Below are 16298 nucleotides of genomic sequence, written 5' to 3' on the forward strand. Positions count from 1 at the left end.
CTGTATATACAGAGTATTTCGTAAGTTTCCCCCATTGAAGTATATACAATATACTGTATATACAGAGTATATAGTTCAATGGTTTTCCCATACTGCATTCTTTTCAGATGTAATTGAATCATTTGCACTTTGCAAGGCAACACATGTCTTCACCTGCTTGCTTTTGAAATCACCTATCACCATCTATAGTTGCCTTATTTACAGAACTAGCTAGTTCCTCCTCAACGGCGGTAGAAACCACGTAAAATGAACAAACAGCTTCGACAAAGCTCTGGTAATATAAAAATTTTTATAGAGGAATTTTGGATGTTTTGAAACTCCTAAAGATGACCGCGACTGGGAAGGCGGCAGAGCGCTCTGGAAAAGACCGAACGTTCGTGTCTTGTAAAAGCTCTTGAATTCCAGAGATGCTCGATGAGCACCCTCTAAATTTAAACTTGAGATTTTTTGTTTCCTTTGTTTTGCGAGAAATTCAGTCTTCCTCAGTCTTTTTTTTGAGTTGTTTTATGCACCATAACGCACCTTGTCACGCTGCGCTATCTGCAAAGCAATGTACATGGACAAAAACAAAGCTCCTGTGCTGCAACATCTTCCCACTCTACCAGTTCTGCCCCGTATGACTTTTCCTACCAAAAATTAAATTGGTGCTGAATGTATCAAAAATTTAAAACTCCGGAGGCTGTTAAACTCATTGGATCTGTAGTAGTGCTTCCAACAATGGGGAATTCATGGAGCGGTGTAAGGAGGGAAGAGGCTTTATATAATAAGCTACACTGAAGTCCACATAATTGAATTACTTACCTGTGAGCTTGTGTGTGGCTAGGCGCTAGGGCAAACTTCATGGAAACAAATCTTCAGGGACAGAGAACAACACACTACATTCCAGTTTATTTACCTATTAGTCCAGGCAAATTGTATTTTTTACAAAAGAAAATTGTTAATGGAGCTTTGCCAAGTGGATATGTCTATACCTACTATAACAAATTAATACTATGCGACCAAAAGAGTTGCTGTCAAGTCACCTTTGCATTTTTTGTTTACATGGGAAATCGTTATTTGACTTGAACTTCCAATGGCAACTTGACGTCAATCGTTTTTTGATTGCCCGCTACAAAAAAAATAAAAACGTGAGCAAAGGAGTGAGACTAAGTTTTTGGCGAGGGTATCGTATTATATTATTTCTGGTCATAGATAAAATTCTTCAATGTAAAAGTTATAGAGTAGAATACCAGCAAACTAAAAAAAACATTTGGAGCAAAATGTATTAAAAAATTGAATGTGTTGGAACATGTCAAATTGTCTGCTACATTATAGAACCATTTGTAGTGTGTAATTCTTCCTGTAAAAATACAAAGGAAACACGGGTTAGGCAATCACCATGACGACACATGAACGAACACAAATATTACAGACAACGAGAGATTTTATTCTTAACACATCTAGTGACACACGTTACAAAACTAATTCATTTTATATGAGCACAAAGTTACGATAATTTTCAGTCATTTGACGCAACCCGATTTGAATTAGAAAACTATAATTTTGCCATGGTAAAATTAAACAGCAATGTGTAAGTAAAACCCACCACCAATAATAAATACATAACCTAGGCATAAGAAAAGCGTATTTTGAGTAAACCTAAACGTAATCACCTAATGCAGATTACCTAACAAAAATAATACGATTTAGATAAATTATTATTTACAGGGATATTTGAAATTTACACATTCTTTTCTTGAACACATTAGTATCATCATTTTATAAAATTACATACATACCATTTTGTTACTTTAGAGAATAATATACTAAGTGACTAACAAAATTCGCCACGTCAAAAACTCTCAACGAAACTGGCGGGAAATAAACCAGTACGGCCAGTTCTTTGCTGTGTTCCTTTGTACCAACCGTCGTCTCGTTTCTTATGCACGTAGATAATATCGTTCACTTGCAATTCTAATTCGTATTCGCTATTAGGGGGATACGGTGCTATGCAACGAAATCGTTCGCGCACAGTTTGTGTGCCGGTTTTTGAACGATTTCCGGCGTCCAGCGAGTTTGATTTGCGATGGAGATGGACATCCGGGCTGGAAGCAGAACTTCCCGCTATGTTTTCTCCAGTTCTACATAGAATTAAACAGTGTCATTTTTGGGGTAGCTACTATAAAGGCCTGTTAATAAAATTACTACGAACTACATGAAGCGGTATAACTTTAAAAGTAAATTTAATTCTACAATGTTAGTTTTTTTAGTAATATAAGGTCAACGATGAATTAGTTTCAGAAACTGTCACCAGTCTAAGTGGCCTTGAAGTGAGTTAGAACAAGCCTTGTATTACTACTCATACTTGATATCGAAAATATACACTTTATAGAAATGAGCAATGTTTTGTGAGGTCAAGTCACAAGAATAATAAGTGAAAATGGAAAAACCAGGAAGAACATACTATATTTCTACAAATATCTCAAAAATTCGTATCCTGAAGAAAAATGAACATTTCCCAAATTCAAATTAACCACGAACTTCAAATGGAAAATGTTCATTTTAAGTGCCAGGTAAATAAAAATAATAAATTACCTGTTTATGAAATGCAAACAAAGAAGCATGTCGAACGAGCAACCTATAAAGAATTTGCACTGTCCAATGTGCAGTGTTAAAGAAAAAGAATGCCCACTACTAAGACAAAAGAAATGCAAGAAGGAAACCCAAAAAGGAACCAAGTGGTGAATAGAGTGCGAAACACACCTTGAGCTGTGCGCAAAGACACTGGGACGATCTTTATGTTTAAGGCGTTGAGAGGTAGAGACAAACATTCTGTGATGTTCTGCCGGTAGCACTTGTAGAAGTTGACTTGGACATGATCCAGACCTAAAGACACACACGTACGTGCACAAGCTGCTATATACATGCAATCATTGTTATACATCTCCAGATAAGTAATAAAACGAGACAAATATTTCAATACATTTAAACTAAGAGCATCCGCACAGATTTAAATTTATGGTACCTAGCACAATCTGAATAAGAAAAAAAAGGAGCATAATTTATTAGATCCTCCTATTAATGCGCCATTGCACCAGTTGGTTCTTCCTGCAGATTCTAAATTAGGCAAAAGTTAGTAAAACACTTTCCGAAATTCCCACGGGAACGGAAACAGAAAAGAACAGAATTTTATATTTATAGTAGAAAAGAGACTTGAAATTAGGCAAAAGTTAGTAAAACACTTTCCGAAATTCCCACGGGAACGGAAACAGAAAAGAACAGAATTTTATATTTATAGTAGAAAAGAGACTTGAAATTCAGAACGTAGGTTTCTTTGAAGGCGTTAAGGAGTACTCCGAGAGAACTTCCCATAATCTGTAGCCGTTTTTCGACATAAAACGCTCGTCGTGGGAGCCATATGTACTTGAACATAGTTACAATCAATTATCAACACGGTCTCGATGATGTAACTATCATGCATCGTTCGGAAGAACACCTGATATATGCAAATTTGATTTTTAGTTATCAGACTGTGAACCAAGCTTAAATGTGTGCATGACAAAAGTTGTTTTATTACCTATCTCGAATAAATGAGGTTGCAGCAAAGCAATTATTGGAAAAAATTACCTCCTGTACTCTGGACACTCGCAATAACAAAATGAAAATTTAATCAATGACCAAATCATGCGATAACTGATTAATAATTGTGAATCACAATACCTGACATGGACCGGATGGGAAGGGGGTGTCGGTACAGTACTGTCTTCAAACACAGGATTGTCCATATATGATGTTGCGGGAGTTAACTTGGACCTTTTAATGCTAGTTAGGCGCCTCATCAGACTCACTGTGCCCTTTTCTTTGCGCTCCTTCAGCTGTGAAACAAGTTATACAAATTATACAATGCGCACACGCGCCAAGCGACAAGAAAGCACAAACCTCATCTAAAGGTTTACCAACTGTCGGGCCGTTAGTAGGCAAAGCAACGCTCGACATAATCGCACTGCTGCTGCGTCCTAAAGGCATAGCGGCGTTATCTTGCTGGCCATGCCAACTAGACGAGATAGTGTTGGTGGCGATGGCGGGACTCGAAGATCTCGGAGGAAGATCTGGAGGTAAGCTGTTTGCGCTCTGTCGCGGCTTACCGCTACGCGTGTAACTTACTACCGATTTCGAGGAGGAAGTGTTTTCGCCGGACCTAGGCGACGGCTGCGGACTTCTGGGCGCGCCTCTCGCCAGCGTCACGTAATTGCCGGGAAAAACGCCGCACTTTTGGGTGCGATTCGAGGTACCTTTAAACCAACCATCCTGACATCTTTCAGTTACGATGTAAATGCCGCCCTTCCGCAATTCCAATTCGTCGGCCTTTTGAGGTTTGTACGGATATAGGGCGACGTAAGCGGCCGGAAGTTGTAAGGTGTTCAAATTCGCTTCGTTTCCGCTCGATCTTCTTGGGTGGTCAGACTGGGTGGAAACAGGTTGCGGTTGTGCTTCCACCTCTGAACTGAGTATTTCTGCAGAGTGTCTATGGTTATTTGGTTGATGCTGAGGTATTGTTAATGAAGTAAAACTGTGGCGCTTTTCCCGATTGTGATGAGAGGAGTGAGTTTCGCTCTGTTGTGCAGTTGAAAACGATGTGGTTGCCGAATTTAGAACCCGAGATGGTGTAGGGACTGTTGTTTGAGTAGGGAGCAAATCAGGTTTTCTGTAAATAAATATTTAGGTACCATACATGTTGATTTTGAGAAATGACAAACAAAGAATGTTAAAGAAAGTTCAATACTTACACTGTCGACCTTGGAGGTGCCTGATTTCGATTAGGTGGCGATGCGGGCGACGATGGCGCTGTACTTGAACTGGATGAAGCACTTCCCGAGGAAGTATTAGGCGTGGTGCTAGACGAATTTCCAGAACTAACGGTCGAACTGGAATCTGAGGCAGGTAAACTGGGTTGAACCGATTGAGCAGTTTGATGGTGTACGGCAGGTGCGTGCTGAGCTACGTGAACATTTGAAATTGTACGTGTGTGATCGGTGGGTATCAATGGTGTGCTATCATCAGATGTGGGTGTCGGAGGTGCTAACCGTGAAGGACCAGGCTGGGTGCTGTAATTAGAAATTTGAAACATTTGCGCGGCCAAAATTTCGAAATTTACTTAGTAGAAAGTTTCATTAGCGACCGAGCTAGACTGTTAAGCTCGACGAACGCCAATGGAAAAATTCCAATTCGATCGTCTAATTTTCCTTCGGCCCAATTTTCATCGACACGACGAATGACTGTGATTATATCGCCCTTATTAAAAGTTAAGCAGCCTTCTTCGTCATCATTTGTCATTCGAAACTCGTACAAAGCTTTACATTGGGGTATATTGCTTGGTAACGGAGTGATAACCTAAAAATGATTCATAGTAGAAATTGATAGTGTGGACGTTATTTAGCATACTTGTACGTAACTGAGAGGAAAAACGCCTTGATTTCCGCCACATTCTCCATGATACCAATTGTTATCAATGCGCTTCCTCAACATGATGATATCACCTCGTTTGAAATTTAAATCTCTGAAAATATAAAAAGAACATTATTTATTGTGTTCATCCTCATTTGACCTTACTGATAATTTTAGCAATAACATGGAGACTCTGTGTCGCATTCGGGGTGTAGCTATTATATTTTAACAAATTCACTTAAACTGATCGTCAACTTTCAGTTAAACTTATCTGGGAGGTAACTTCTAATATAAATACATTTGTTTCCAGAGGTAAATTATCGTTAAGATAAAAGACTGGCACTGGCACGGGGGAAAACCAAAAATTCAATTTCAGAATGACCATATATTTTTTTAGGTAAAAAATACAGAAAAAGGTTTATTTCAAAAGTTTCTTTATAAAAAATATAAAAAGTTACGGGGGTCAGGTAGAGTTATCTGACTTAACGTCATAATTTAATCTAAAAAGAGCATATTAAATTCTCTTTTCAAAAATATAACAAAAAATTCAGTACTGATTCAAAAGATTAATAAATTCAAAATTCCTAGTGAATAAAGGCATTTATTATTATTATTATTTAATTTAAATTTTTGTCAATCGCTGGAACCTTCTTTTAGTAGGTATCGTCACTGGTGTGTTATATTGTTGTCAAGGGAATTTAATATGCTATCTTTTTCAATTAAAATATACAGAGCGTTCCATAAAAAAAAGGGTAGGTCCGATAAATTATGCATGCGAATATTTTCAAATTTTGATTTTACCTTTTTAAGTTAGACTCAATAAGAGCACATGACGTGAGACGACCATATTAGTTTATATCTGTAGGTTTTTTTAAATCTTTACCACCCGCACGTCAGTAAGGGAGTACCTATTGTATTGGGGGAAAAAATTAGCCCCCCCTTTTTTGACGGAAATACACGTTTTGAGGCACCAGGAATCCGAATCAAACAAAATCTCGATGTCGGTTTGTCTTCTCATTTACGGTGAAACGGCTGAACCAATTGGAACCAAATTTGGTACGCATATTCTTAGTTATAAAAGGAAGAGCTGAAAAGCCTTTGGGCAGAATCTCGCATGCGCAAGTGCGTTACTCTCTTACGAGGGGCAAACAACTTCCAAAAAAGTGTACACCATATTTAAAATATTTGATATTTAACGGTATTTGTAAGTAATTAACGTGTATTTGTAGGACTTAAAATATTTGAAAAGTAATCAAGCATTTAATAAGTAATCAGAACATTTTCAATAGAATCAAAATATTTAATAAATAATCATAGATAATTAAAATACTCGAAAGTAGTAATTTAAGTAATTGAGATGTACTTGAATATATTTGAAGTAATTAAGAAGTATTTGGAGATACTCTATATATTTGATAAATGTCACTTTTTGAATCATTCCTTTTCGCTATCCACTTCTCGTTTCACTGGAAAGGATGCAAACTTTCAATTCAAGTCGAGGACTATTATACCATATTGTACTACAATTGGTTAGGCATATCCATTGTGAATGAGTTCCAAGTATCACTTTGAACTGTCACACTCAGTGGGCCCTTTGGAAAATGCTAATAGCATTAGTATCTTCTTACTAAAAAAATCCTAAGTAGGTATAGTTTATCGAGTACTGTATGGTGGTTTCTACGCACCAAAATTAATAAGAAAAAGTGTTTTCCTGAGAAATTTTGGTGCAGTCGATTTTTGGTAAAAAAGGAAGGTTATACACGAGGTTATACACTGCCTTTTTTTGAGTCCCGAAAAAAAAATTGTCTCAGATCGACCCGGAAAAAAATTTTCGTATAGAATGTGGCCTGTAGAATCCATAATTTCAAACAGTTCCAAGATTGGGCTACTATTTCAAAAGTGACAGCCCTTTGAATTTTTTTTTGAAATTGGTTTCTAGTCTATAACTTTTGATTGAGAAGTCTGATCGAAAAAGTACGAATTGTTTTGGATTCTACGCACCATAATTAATAAGAAAAAGTGTTTTCCCGAGAAATTTTGGTGCAGTCGATTTTTGGTAAAAAAGGAAGGTTATACACTGCCTTTTTTTTGAGCCCCGAAAAAAAAATTGTCTCAGATCGACCCGGAAAAAAAATTTTCTTATAGAATGTGGCCTGTAGAATCCATAATTTCAAACAGTTCCAAGATTAGGCTACTAGTTCAAAAGTTACAGCCCTTTGAATTTTTTTTCGAAATTGGTTTCTAGTCTATAACTTTTGATTGAGAAATCTGATCGAAAAAGTACGAATTGTTTTGGATTCTGTTGGTGGAACCCCCAAAGCAGAATGAGAGGCAGAATGTTTTTAAGGTTTCAACAATAATGTCCTCAAACTTTCTCCAAGTAAGTACGCCAGAATGGTGCCTCGCAACATCAGTTCTGAGTTTTTTTTAAATCACTTTCTTGAAACAAAGTGAACAAACTACAGGCTCTCTGGATTTTGCCAAATTTGTTATTGTCAATGCAGAAAAAAAGCATTACGAACTGCAGTCACTGATCGGCCGGGCGGGGATGTATTTTTTTAAACGGTAGACGTGTCCGCCTGCATGCGAAAATGGACCCTTCCCCACTTTTTTCAATTTTTTTGGAAAAGCAAAGTTGTACAAAAATGCTGCGAATTTTTCCGAAAGGAAAACGCGTTTGCTATTTATGAATGGGCGGCACAGGCTGACTGGCGTCGAGGTGTGACCTTGGGAGCATAATCCAACATCCAATTGTTTAATCTTTCTGTAGCAATCCTTTTTGTTTTTTTGCGACGCTGTCGCACTTTCGCTCGTTGTTCTGCTTGGGGGGGATAGTGGAAGTAAAAGAAACAAATTTCAGCTGAGATTAAGGGAAAGGATTTTACCAGAGCCTACTACTGATTTTACCCATACCTTATGTATTAAGAGTAACATGATTCAGAAAAAATTTTCTGTGGCTGGCACAGATACCATCCGTACACCTGCGCGTTCTATCCAAAGATTTTTAAGCTCTTCCTTTTTTGTCTAAGAATTTAATTTAATGGAACACGTTGTAGATTTATAATTTACAAACACAATATGAAGCTGATGATTCAGAATAGTGCTACCACTTCGGCTACCACTCAACACTCACAGTGCACAGGTTGTCAACGAGCTGTAGGGTAAAATCTGAGGTAAAATCTATCCAAAAATAATAACAAAATTTCTAGTTTGTGCCCTTTTGAGTATCATACAAATTTTAATTAATGCACAGGAGGTAAGTGGACTACAACTTGATGTGAGGAAGTTCATTTTGTTTCCTACGATTTTAGACCAAATCCTGCAAACCTTTGGACAATACTGGTTGGATAACATACTCCTGATATCTTTTCATAGATCTGATAAGTAGTGACCACAAAAAATTGGCAATTATTATACAGGGTGATTGCAATTAAGCAAATCTGATTCCAATGTGAAACACACAACACACAATTGATTGCGCATGGTGAATAAATAATAAAACTGAAATGTTACCATGGTACCAACCTCTCGAACTACCCATGTGGAATCTGATGATGAAATTTCTAAATTGTTAGTACATAATTTATTTTACATTAAAAAGATGACTGAAATTGTCAAATCAATTAACCTCAGAGTTAACCAGTATACTGAATTTTGATTGGTTAAATTAAAAATAGTTCTATATTCAATTTAAATTGCGCAAAGTAACACTTCAAATTAAAAAACTAGAGGATAATTTGACCCTTGGTATGTGGAAGATTAGGAACATTCGAAATTGCTTGTCCCAGTTATCTAGTATTATTGAATTCCGTACAAAGTGTACAAATATAAAAAATTTCAGCGAAATAGATGTCGGTTTAGTGAAAAGCAGACAATTTGATTGCATTATACACTGTTACGGACTTCAAACCACATTAATAATAATTTTTTTTCTAATTGTCTGATTCATACTCGTTTTACAATGGTGTATCCCGAGGTGTATACCTTGGGGATGTGCGCAATCATATTGCTACAACCTACCAATTTTTTATGCCAACACCGTGTCACTTTCAGTTTAATTATTCACAAAGTACTTGGTTCTTAGAAAAAAATATTATCGGAAATACAAAGCTGCGGGGAATATTAATTTTATGCGGCTTATAACAATGGCAATAAGGAAGTAGATAAAAAAATCAATTTAATACATACTCGGGGACCTTTGATGAATAATCATACATCGCTTTGGCGTAGGGCTGGTGGGTTTGTGGGACGTGATGTTGAAGAACTTGCTTGTCGGCAGCTCGCCGATGCTGCTCGGGTAACTGATGTATGGGTGTCGCGGGGTGTACCACCCTGATTAGTCTCTGTTGCTCTTTTTTGGGTAAGGCATTTCGCATGCCTTCCAGAATTCGCATTAGAAGAACATTCGGTGGTAATTCCTCGATTTTGCAAGGAACTAAAGTTCTGCATTCGGGGCAGCGAAGTTCTTTGTGTCGATCGACGATTCCCTCTAAGCATCGCTTGCAGAATGTGTGTTGGCACGGTAGCACTTTGCTGGAGGTGTCCAAACGCTCCAAACAGACCGAGCATTCGAGGAGGTCGTTTAACATACCCTCGTCCATCTTGTACTTCTTAGGTATTTGTTATGATTTATTACATTACCTCTGAAATGGATATTTGTTAATTTGAGCAATCAAGCGTTACAATTAAAGAACTGTAGGGATTCTCTTGCAACAGCATCGTTGCATCACTCAATATCACCACACAGTCCACTCAATAACACGCCCCTACGGGTTTAAACAGCAATTATGCATCCATTAGTTCACTTCCGGTCACAAAACAGTCATCGTGAACACGTTCGGTGAAGGGTGCGGTGAGTCACCTCTCGTCAGTATCATTAATAAAATGCCACAAGAGTTTAATCCCCTTCTGTTTTTATTGCACTAAAAAACCAACCAAGAACAAGTGCATAATTAAAGTTACTAACTTGAGTTCTAGGGGAAACTTAGTCCCTAAGATTGGCCATACACTGTTATCTAAATCGTCCACGCCGTACTATTCACTGAGCATGCGAAAAGTGACGTCACCTTTTCCCCATATATTTTGAATTTGAATTTGAATGAAATACAAATTCAATTCAGTCACGATTTAAATGTGTGGCACAATCAGAGAATTGTAACAACTCTCTGGCGACAATAGTCTAGCTAGTGCCGCTAGTGGTTAGGGTACCCGGACGGCTCGGGTTCGATTCTTTGCTACGAAAAGATTTTTTTCAGAAAAATGCCTACCCCATTCAGCAGAGTCGGACATTAGGCTATTTGTAGGTTGTACATTTTTTTGAAAAGCAAACATACAAAAATGCTTCAGACATGCGCGCCCCCAGTGTCTTAAGTTCAAATCGTAATCTACATTAACATGCAAAATAATTCTAGTAAAGGTCCGCAAGTTATGAAATAATAATTAACACGCAATTAATGAAATGGCCACCAAAAAGTGTTGAGATGATCTAGTAGTCCTTGTTTTGTATTGTTGTCTGTCTGCCGGTCTGCAGGAGAAAAGTCCAATTGCTTTGAAAATTGGTATACACATGTTCTTCAGAATATACAAAAAGGTCGCTACGTAGACTATTAGGTCAAAAAGTTAGATCAAACTTCCAAAAAAATTTTGAGCATGCACCCAAAATGTGTTTGCACAATTCAATCTTTTATTTGTTAAGATATTTAAATGAAATTTTGTATGTATAGTCTTGAATAAAAGTAAAACTTATGCAGATTTAAAGAATTAGTTCTACAAGCTATGCTGATCTGGTGGGACATAATCAAGGTCTTAAGGTGTGTTGTAAAAATGATGGACGCGTGAAGATCTCGAGGATCTTTCGGTATTTAGTTGTATCAGATTTTTTGCTTTGTTTACAGTCAAACTCTAAAACGTGATATTCTGCGTGATATGGATGATGAAGAACAGCTTCTGATTCTGATGAAGGAAATTTTGTAACGGAATATACTGAATAATTTAAGGAACATATTGTTGACGTGTTTTCATCAGTATTGCTGAATATCTTTGAAATATGTCAGACGAACGAATATATTTATAGAACGTTCTATGCATATTTGGAATATTCACATACCATTTCTAGCATGGTAAAAGAATATTCTAAGCACACATCTTCCAGGCTCACAAAGTAAAGGTTTCTCTTCAACAGATAGAGGCAGACGACCAGAAGGACCTCACTCCAGAGTTAAAAACGAAGCCTCAAATATGTTCGCACATGACACAGTAGAATGGGCCCTAATACGCCTGGTGGAGACGGGACCCGCCAGCACCCTTCCAAAAGGTTGTTGGACAGATACTGTAAACTATATGTATGCTCTACAGACCCAGCTTCTATTTAGCTTAGATATCCAGAACGTCACAGGAGCAAAAGGATCAAGGCGCTCAGTCGACCTCCCTAAAGTCATCAATTCCCGAGAAGCGAGGTTCTAACAAAACATCCACTTCACCCGCAACACAAAGCATTATACGGATCACTCTGTAATTGGGCGCAAGCCTGTTGAGGGCCCAGAACAAGAGGGATAATAAATAAATAAAATAAATAAACACGCCTATCAAAAATTTAATGGCCAATCACGGTCGTACATACAAACTTGAAAAAGTGCTCATGTCAAAAGAGGCGGCCCTAACCAAGGATATACAGGGTGCTTTCGATAACACCTGGCATGCATCGAATTGGTCACTAATATTACTATATTTGTTAAACATAAAAAGAAATTGTGGGTCGCCGTTTAAAAATCTCGATTTTTAATAACACAAAAAAATTCGTAGGCCCCTTCCCCAAAAAAGTAATGCATGTAGTAATGCACATCAGAATTATACAAGGAATTTTTTTAATGTATACATATGGAGACTACTGCCATAGTAGCAGCTTAAATATGGTTGGAAAATGCAAAATAGAAGATGCAACAATATTCCCAGCTAATCAGGATGGGAAAAATCCAATAAAAATGAAAAGAAACAGAGGGCAAAATCACTTAATAACAATATATTTTATTGCAGTATGACAACATTAATATCCAAGTATGTTATACGTGTTTACACAATGTATAATACACTCAAAACATATTTTAGAGCTTTTTTAAAAGTAGATTTTACAAGCACCACTCTCGCAAGGCTTTCCATTGGTCAAACATAAAATTATTAAGTTATAAAATTTCAATTACAAATCAAAACTTAATTTTACAATTAAAAAGGCACTTATACACTAAACAATAAAAAATATACAAATAAATTCCATTAAATATTAATGCCGATTATATCACATGGCACCAATATTGAAAAGATCACTTCAAATGCTAAAATATACATAAACTATATTCATGGGTTGACGGTAATTACAATATTAGATATTTACAATTAATAACACAATAATAAAAACAGGAAACTATACAACCGGAATAAAGACCCCCATTCGACGATTATTTCGCTCACTTTATTCTCAAGCAACGGGATTTGAATTGGGAAAATTTCCATTTTAGACTTCCCATAGTACATCCTAAAATATAAGTATTATTGCTATTTCTGAAGAAAACTAGGTAAAGGTCCAAGCGGGCTACCATGGAAACTATAGAATTTATTTCTCAGAGACTGGTTTGGTCGTTAACATTAATCTTGCCTTTGCATATTCAATAAATGAAAAAAATAAGTGACAATTGAAATTATCGAGTTGTATGACCAATTAGTTCATAAAAAGTCAGTTTTTGTTGTAATTTGGATTGTGTTGACCATATCAATGTTGACTGACAGAAATAAAACACCTGACCGAAAAGTCACCTGATATAGTGATTTTCTGAAGCTAATAAACTTGAGAGCCATTGTAGTCTTTTTCTAAGAATAGAAATTGCAGGCTTTAAAACAGGTAGGTAATAATGTATTTTTGAGTTATAAGCTAAAAACAAAAGACTCTGGTGCTTGGCCCGCCTCCTCCGAATCCTATCCAATCCAATCCATGAAATTCTGCCTCTTTTATGGATTTAGCAAGTGAAATTTGATAGTGACGGTGATGATTCACAAAGTACTTTATTTTTTAGTGATACTTCACTGAAATGGAAAACCTACAAACTCATCTCTATCACTCAATAACCCGCTTGGACTCTTCCAGTGATCAAAGCGGAAAAGCAAGACAGATATGTAGCATGTAGCCAAGCAATATTTACATTCACTTCAAAATGCCACTTACTCTAAGGTACGTTCTTCTTAAGAGCTTCCTGCGCCCTTTTTTCCCATTCGGCTTTCCTCTGATTAAAATTTTTCGGAATGGCCGGAAAATCTTCATTAATGAAATCACTCTTCGACGTGATTTCCGTAATAATACTGTCGCGGGAAATTTTCTTAATCACCTCATCGTTATTGTCCACGTCCTTATCTTTACGGACGGTCGTAATCCAGGCCTTATTCAATAACTTCTCTGCGATTTCCGTTTTAGGCCTATCCGAAAATAAACTCTTCTTGTGTACCTTCTCCGTATTGTTAATCTCGTTCACTTTCGGAATGTTCAAGCTGATCGTTCTTTGCTGATAGGCGAACATCTTATTATTGACGGCGGGTTTTCGAAGGGTCACCTCGGTTGTCTCGACGTATTTGGATTCGGTTAGCGGTTCCTTGAGTTTCTCCGGCTCTTTATTTACAGATTTTTTCTCGGGCGCGCAATCGACCCGATTTTCTTTGTCGCACTCCTTCGATTTGTTCGCCTTTTCGTCCTCGATCATAGTTAAGACTTGCTGGGCTAATTCCTCGCCGTCCTTCACTTTTAGTGACCTTCGTGCGAACACCTTCATCAGCTCCGGCTCTTCGTCCTGTTTCTGTTTAATTAGCGACTTCCTCCTGACCACGGTCGCATCGGAAAGGTCAGTCGTGGATAACACTCTGGGTTTGTCCAGGTTGATCAGACCACAGTCGTCTTGTTTTAAGGAATCCACGATGTCTAGACTATTCGATTTTGTGCGCAAACTCAGCTTCGGTTTCGCATCCGTTGTGACCAAGGAGGTTTTTCTTACTTGGGCAGCATCTGGCGGTTTTTTTAACATTCGCGAGATTGGAGGAGGAGTCATGGAAGTAATAATTACGTTTGGAGTTGAAGGGGTTGACACGCTTTTGTAGGGTAAGTCGATATCATCTTGGCTATTATGATGCTCAATTTGAGGTTTATCAAAGTTGAAAACCGGCTTCTCAACCTCTGCTTTACTCAAATTGGCCACTAAGACAACGTTGCTAGCGGGTTGTTGCTCTACTTTATTTAAATGCACGTTCAGGAATTCGGGAGTCGACTCCTTTGCACTCTGCACAGTCTCGCGTTTGACATGAATTTTCGTGATCGACACTTGTTGCTCTTCGCTTACCACTTCCTCCGTTTTCACCAAAATCGGCTGAGCTTTTACTTTATCTTCAGCTTTAGAGACGCTAACGACAGACGTATGGCTTGGTCCCGAAATGGTAATGCCATTTGATAGATTGAGACTATCCAAATACTCCGTCGAGTTTGTTTGCGCGGAGGAAACAGATTCTAAACTTTCGCTGGATTCCGCCTTAACTATTTCGACGTGTTTGACGTTATCCGCCGAATTTGTTTTAACCACCGTCACTTTATCGGTGGCACTTTCTGTAACGTTAGATTCGTTTAATGTCGTTCGAAAGCTTTGAGATTTCGTAATTTGCCGACTGCTTTTCGCTTCACTATGACTGAAATCTGTCAACGACTTGAAGTTCTCCTCGTCGTTCAATTGCAGCACGCGCTGCTGCAGGGAAGATAAACCGGCTATCTTCATTTTACTTTTGCTCTCTTCGACTACTTTAATTTTGCTTTTCTCTTCGACACTCGTTTTGGAAGAGATTTCCAATGTTTCGACTTGTGTGGTGGTGACGCGTGTTTCTCCCGACCATACGTTTTGGTGTACGCGAAGTTCTTGTACTTTAGGCGATTTCGGGGGAGTATCGACAGATGGAAGTGGACTAGTGGAGAGTGAAAGCGTCATTCTTTGCCGTAAATGGTTTTCTAATTCTAATTGTAGAGGAGAAGTGCCGCTCTTTTCTAAATCGCGATGAGTTTGATCGGGCGACGGCGGAATATCAATCGGTTGAACTCGTTGACGTGAGGCCGGTCCAGACTTTAGCTTCTCTGGCACTGCTTCTGTTATAACTTGCTTATTGTACGATGTCAGAACATTGTCGGACTTTGCTTTCTTTTTCTTTGCGCTTCGCCGCGGAAATAGCCGAGAGAAGATTGAATTGTCCGATTTCTTATCGTCTTTATCTTCCTCCTCTTCGCCGAGTATGGCAAATGTGTCTTGCGATTTACTGCTAGCGCTTGACCGACTACGACTTAATTTGTTGCTTTCATTGCCTGGAGGAGCTAAGCCGGGAGGTAAAGAGGAACATTTTAGTTGTATTTCAGTTCTATTTTTGCTCATGCTGCTACTGTAAAGCTCAGTTACTGTCTCTGTAAGTAAAATATGCCATGCTTAGCAAGCCTCGTTATCTGTTGATATGGTAATGTAGTTACTTATGTATTTTTATTATGTACAAAACAGCAGGACGCTTAAGTTCGTCCAATTAAATTTGAATTCAAATGTAACTAATACACACGCTTCTCTTACATCACAAGATTGTATTAGCAACTTTTCCCCAAGACTTGTTTGAGAGATAATCTTGCACAATAAATAAATTCACTGAAAACTCACTACAGTGGATAATTAGAACACCCTCAAAAAGTGCGATCAGTTACATTGAATTTTTCAGTATAAAAACTAAAGCAATCGCTTTCATCGACAAATTTTGATTAGTTATTAACATTTTCCATACGTTCACAAAGTAATAAGCCAAATGCAAGTTTTTATACTATCACG

The 16298-nt window shown here is 37.7% G+C and overlaps 2 protein-coding genes across 6 annotated transcripts in view; both read right to left on the minus strand.

Annotated features, from left to right (window-relative positions):
* Positions 1 to 1405: 1405 nt before the first annotated feature.
* Positions 1406 to 10375, minus strand: LOC116168088 (E3 ubiquitin-protein ligase SH3RF1-like). 3 transcript variants are annotated; one of them, XM_031483751.1, is made up of 8 exons: positions 9613 to 10375; positions 5422 to 5536; positions 5135 to 5370; positions 4767 to 5084; positions 3919 to 4684; positions 3700 to 3851; positions 2743 to 2865; positions 1406 to 2120 (listed from the first exon to the last, which is right to left on the minus strand). In XM_031483751.1, exons 1-8 carry the CDS (start codon positions 10023 to 10025, stop codon positions 1832 to 1834), a joined length of 2412 nt encoding a protein of 803 aa, XP_031339611.1. In that variant the 5' UTR covers positions 10026 to 10375; the 3' UTR covers positions 1406 to 1831. The 3 variants fall into 3 exon arrangements, with proteins under 3 accessions (XP_031339611.1, XP_031339610.1, XP_031339613.1); XM_031483750.1 differs by having other exon boundaries at positions 3700 to 3854; XM_031483753.1 differs by lacking the exon at positions 2743 to 2865 and having other exon boundaries at positions 3700 to 3854.
* Positions 10376 to 12537: 2162 nt separating this feature from the next.
* The window catches only part of LOC116168089, a 73931-nt gene continuing 70170 nt past the window's right edge, over positions 12538 to 16298 (minus strand). For 2 of the 3 annotated variants that reach the window (XM_031483754.1, XM_031483756.1), the window contains 2 exons: positions 13637 to 15892; positions 12538 to 12952 (listed from right to left, as the gene is read on the minus strand). In XM_031483754.1, the coding sequence (XP_031339614.1) occupies positions 13638 to 15892 (2255 nt within the window). In that variant the 3' untranslated portion in view covers positions 12538 to 12952; position 13637. The remainder of the gene's footprint in view (positions 12953 to 13636; positions 15893 to 16298) is intronic. The other variant, XM_031483755.1, reaches the window with a different exon arrangement.

Source organism: Photinus pyralis, unplaced genomic scaffold (assembly GCF_008802855.1).
Source record: "Photinus pyralis isolate 1611_PpyrPB1 unplaced genomic scaffold, Ppyr1.3 Ppyr1.4_LG4, whole genome shotgun sequence".
NCBI lineage: Eukaryota > Metazoa > Arthropoda > Insecta > Coleoptera > Lampyridae > Photinus > Photinus pyralis.

Bases quoted from the DNA above. Each gene is read 5' to 3' on its own strand.
- LOC116168088 (XM_031483750.1), bottom strand. From the start codon at position 10,025: ATGGACGAGGGTATGTTAAACGACCTCCTCGAATGCTCGGTCTGTTTG. The intron at 4,685-4,766 runs GTAAGTATTGAA...ATTTATTTACAG, and splicing joins GCACCTCCAAGGTCGACAGT to AAAACCTGATTTGCTCCCTA. The intron at 2,866-3,699 runs GTATTGTGATTC...GTGTGTCTTTAG, and splicing joins TCCCATCCGGTCCATGTCAG to GTCTGGATCATGTCCAAGTC.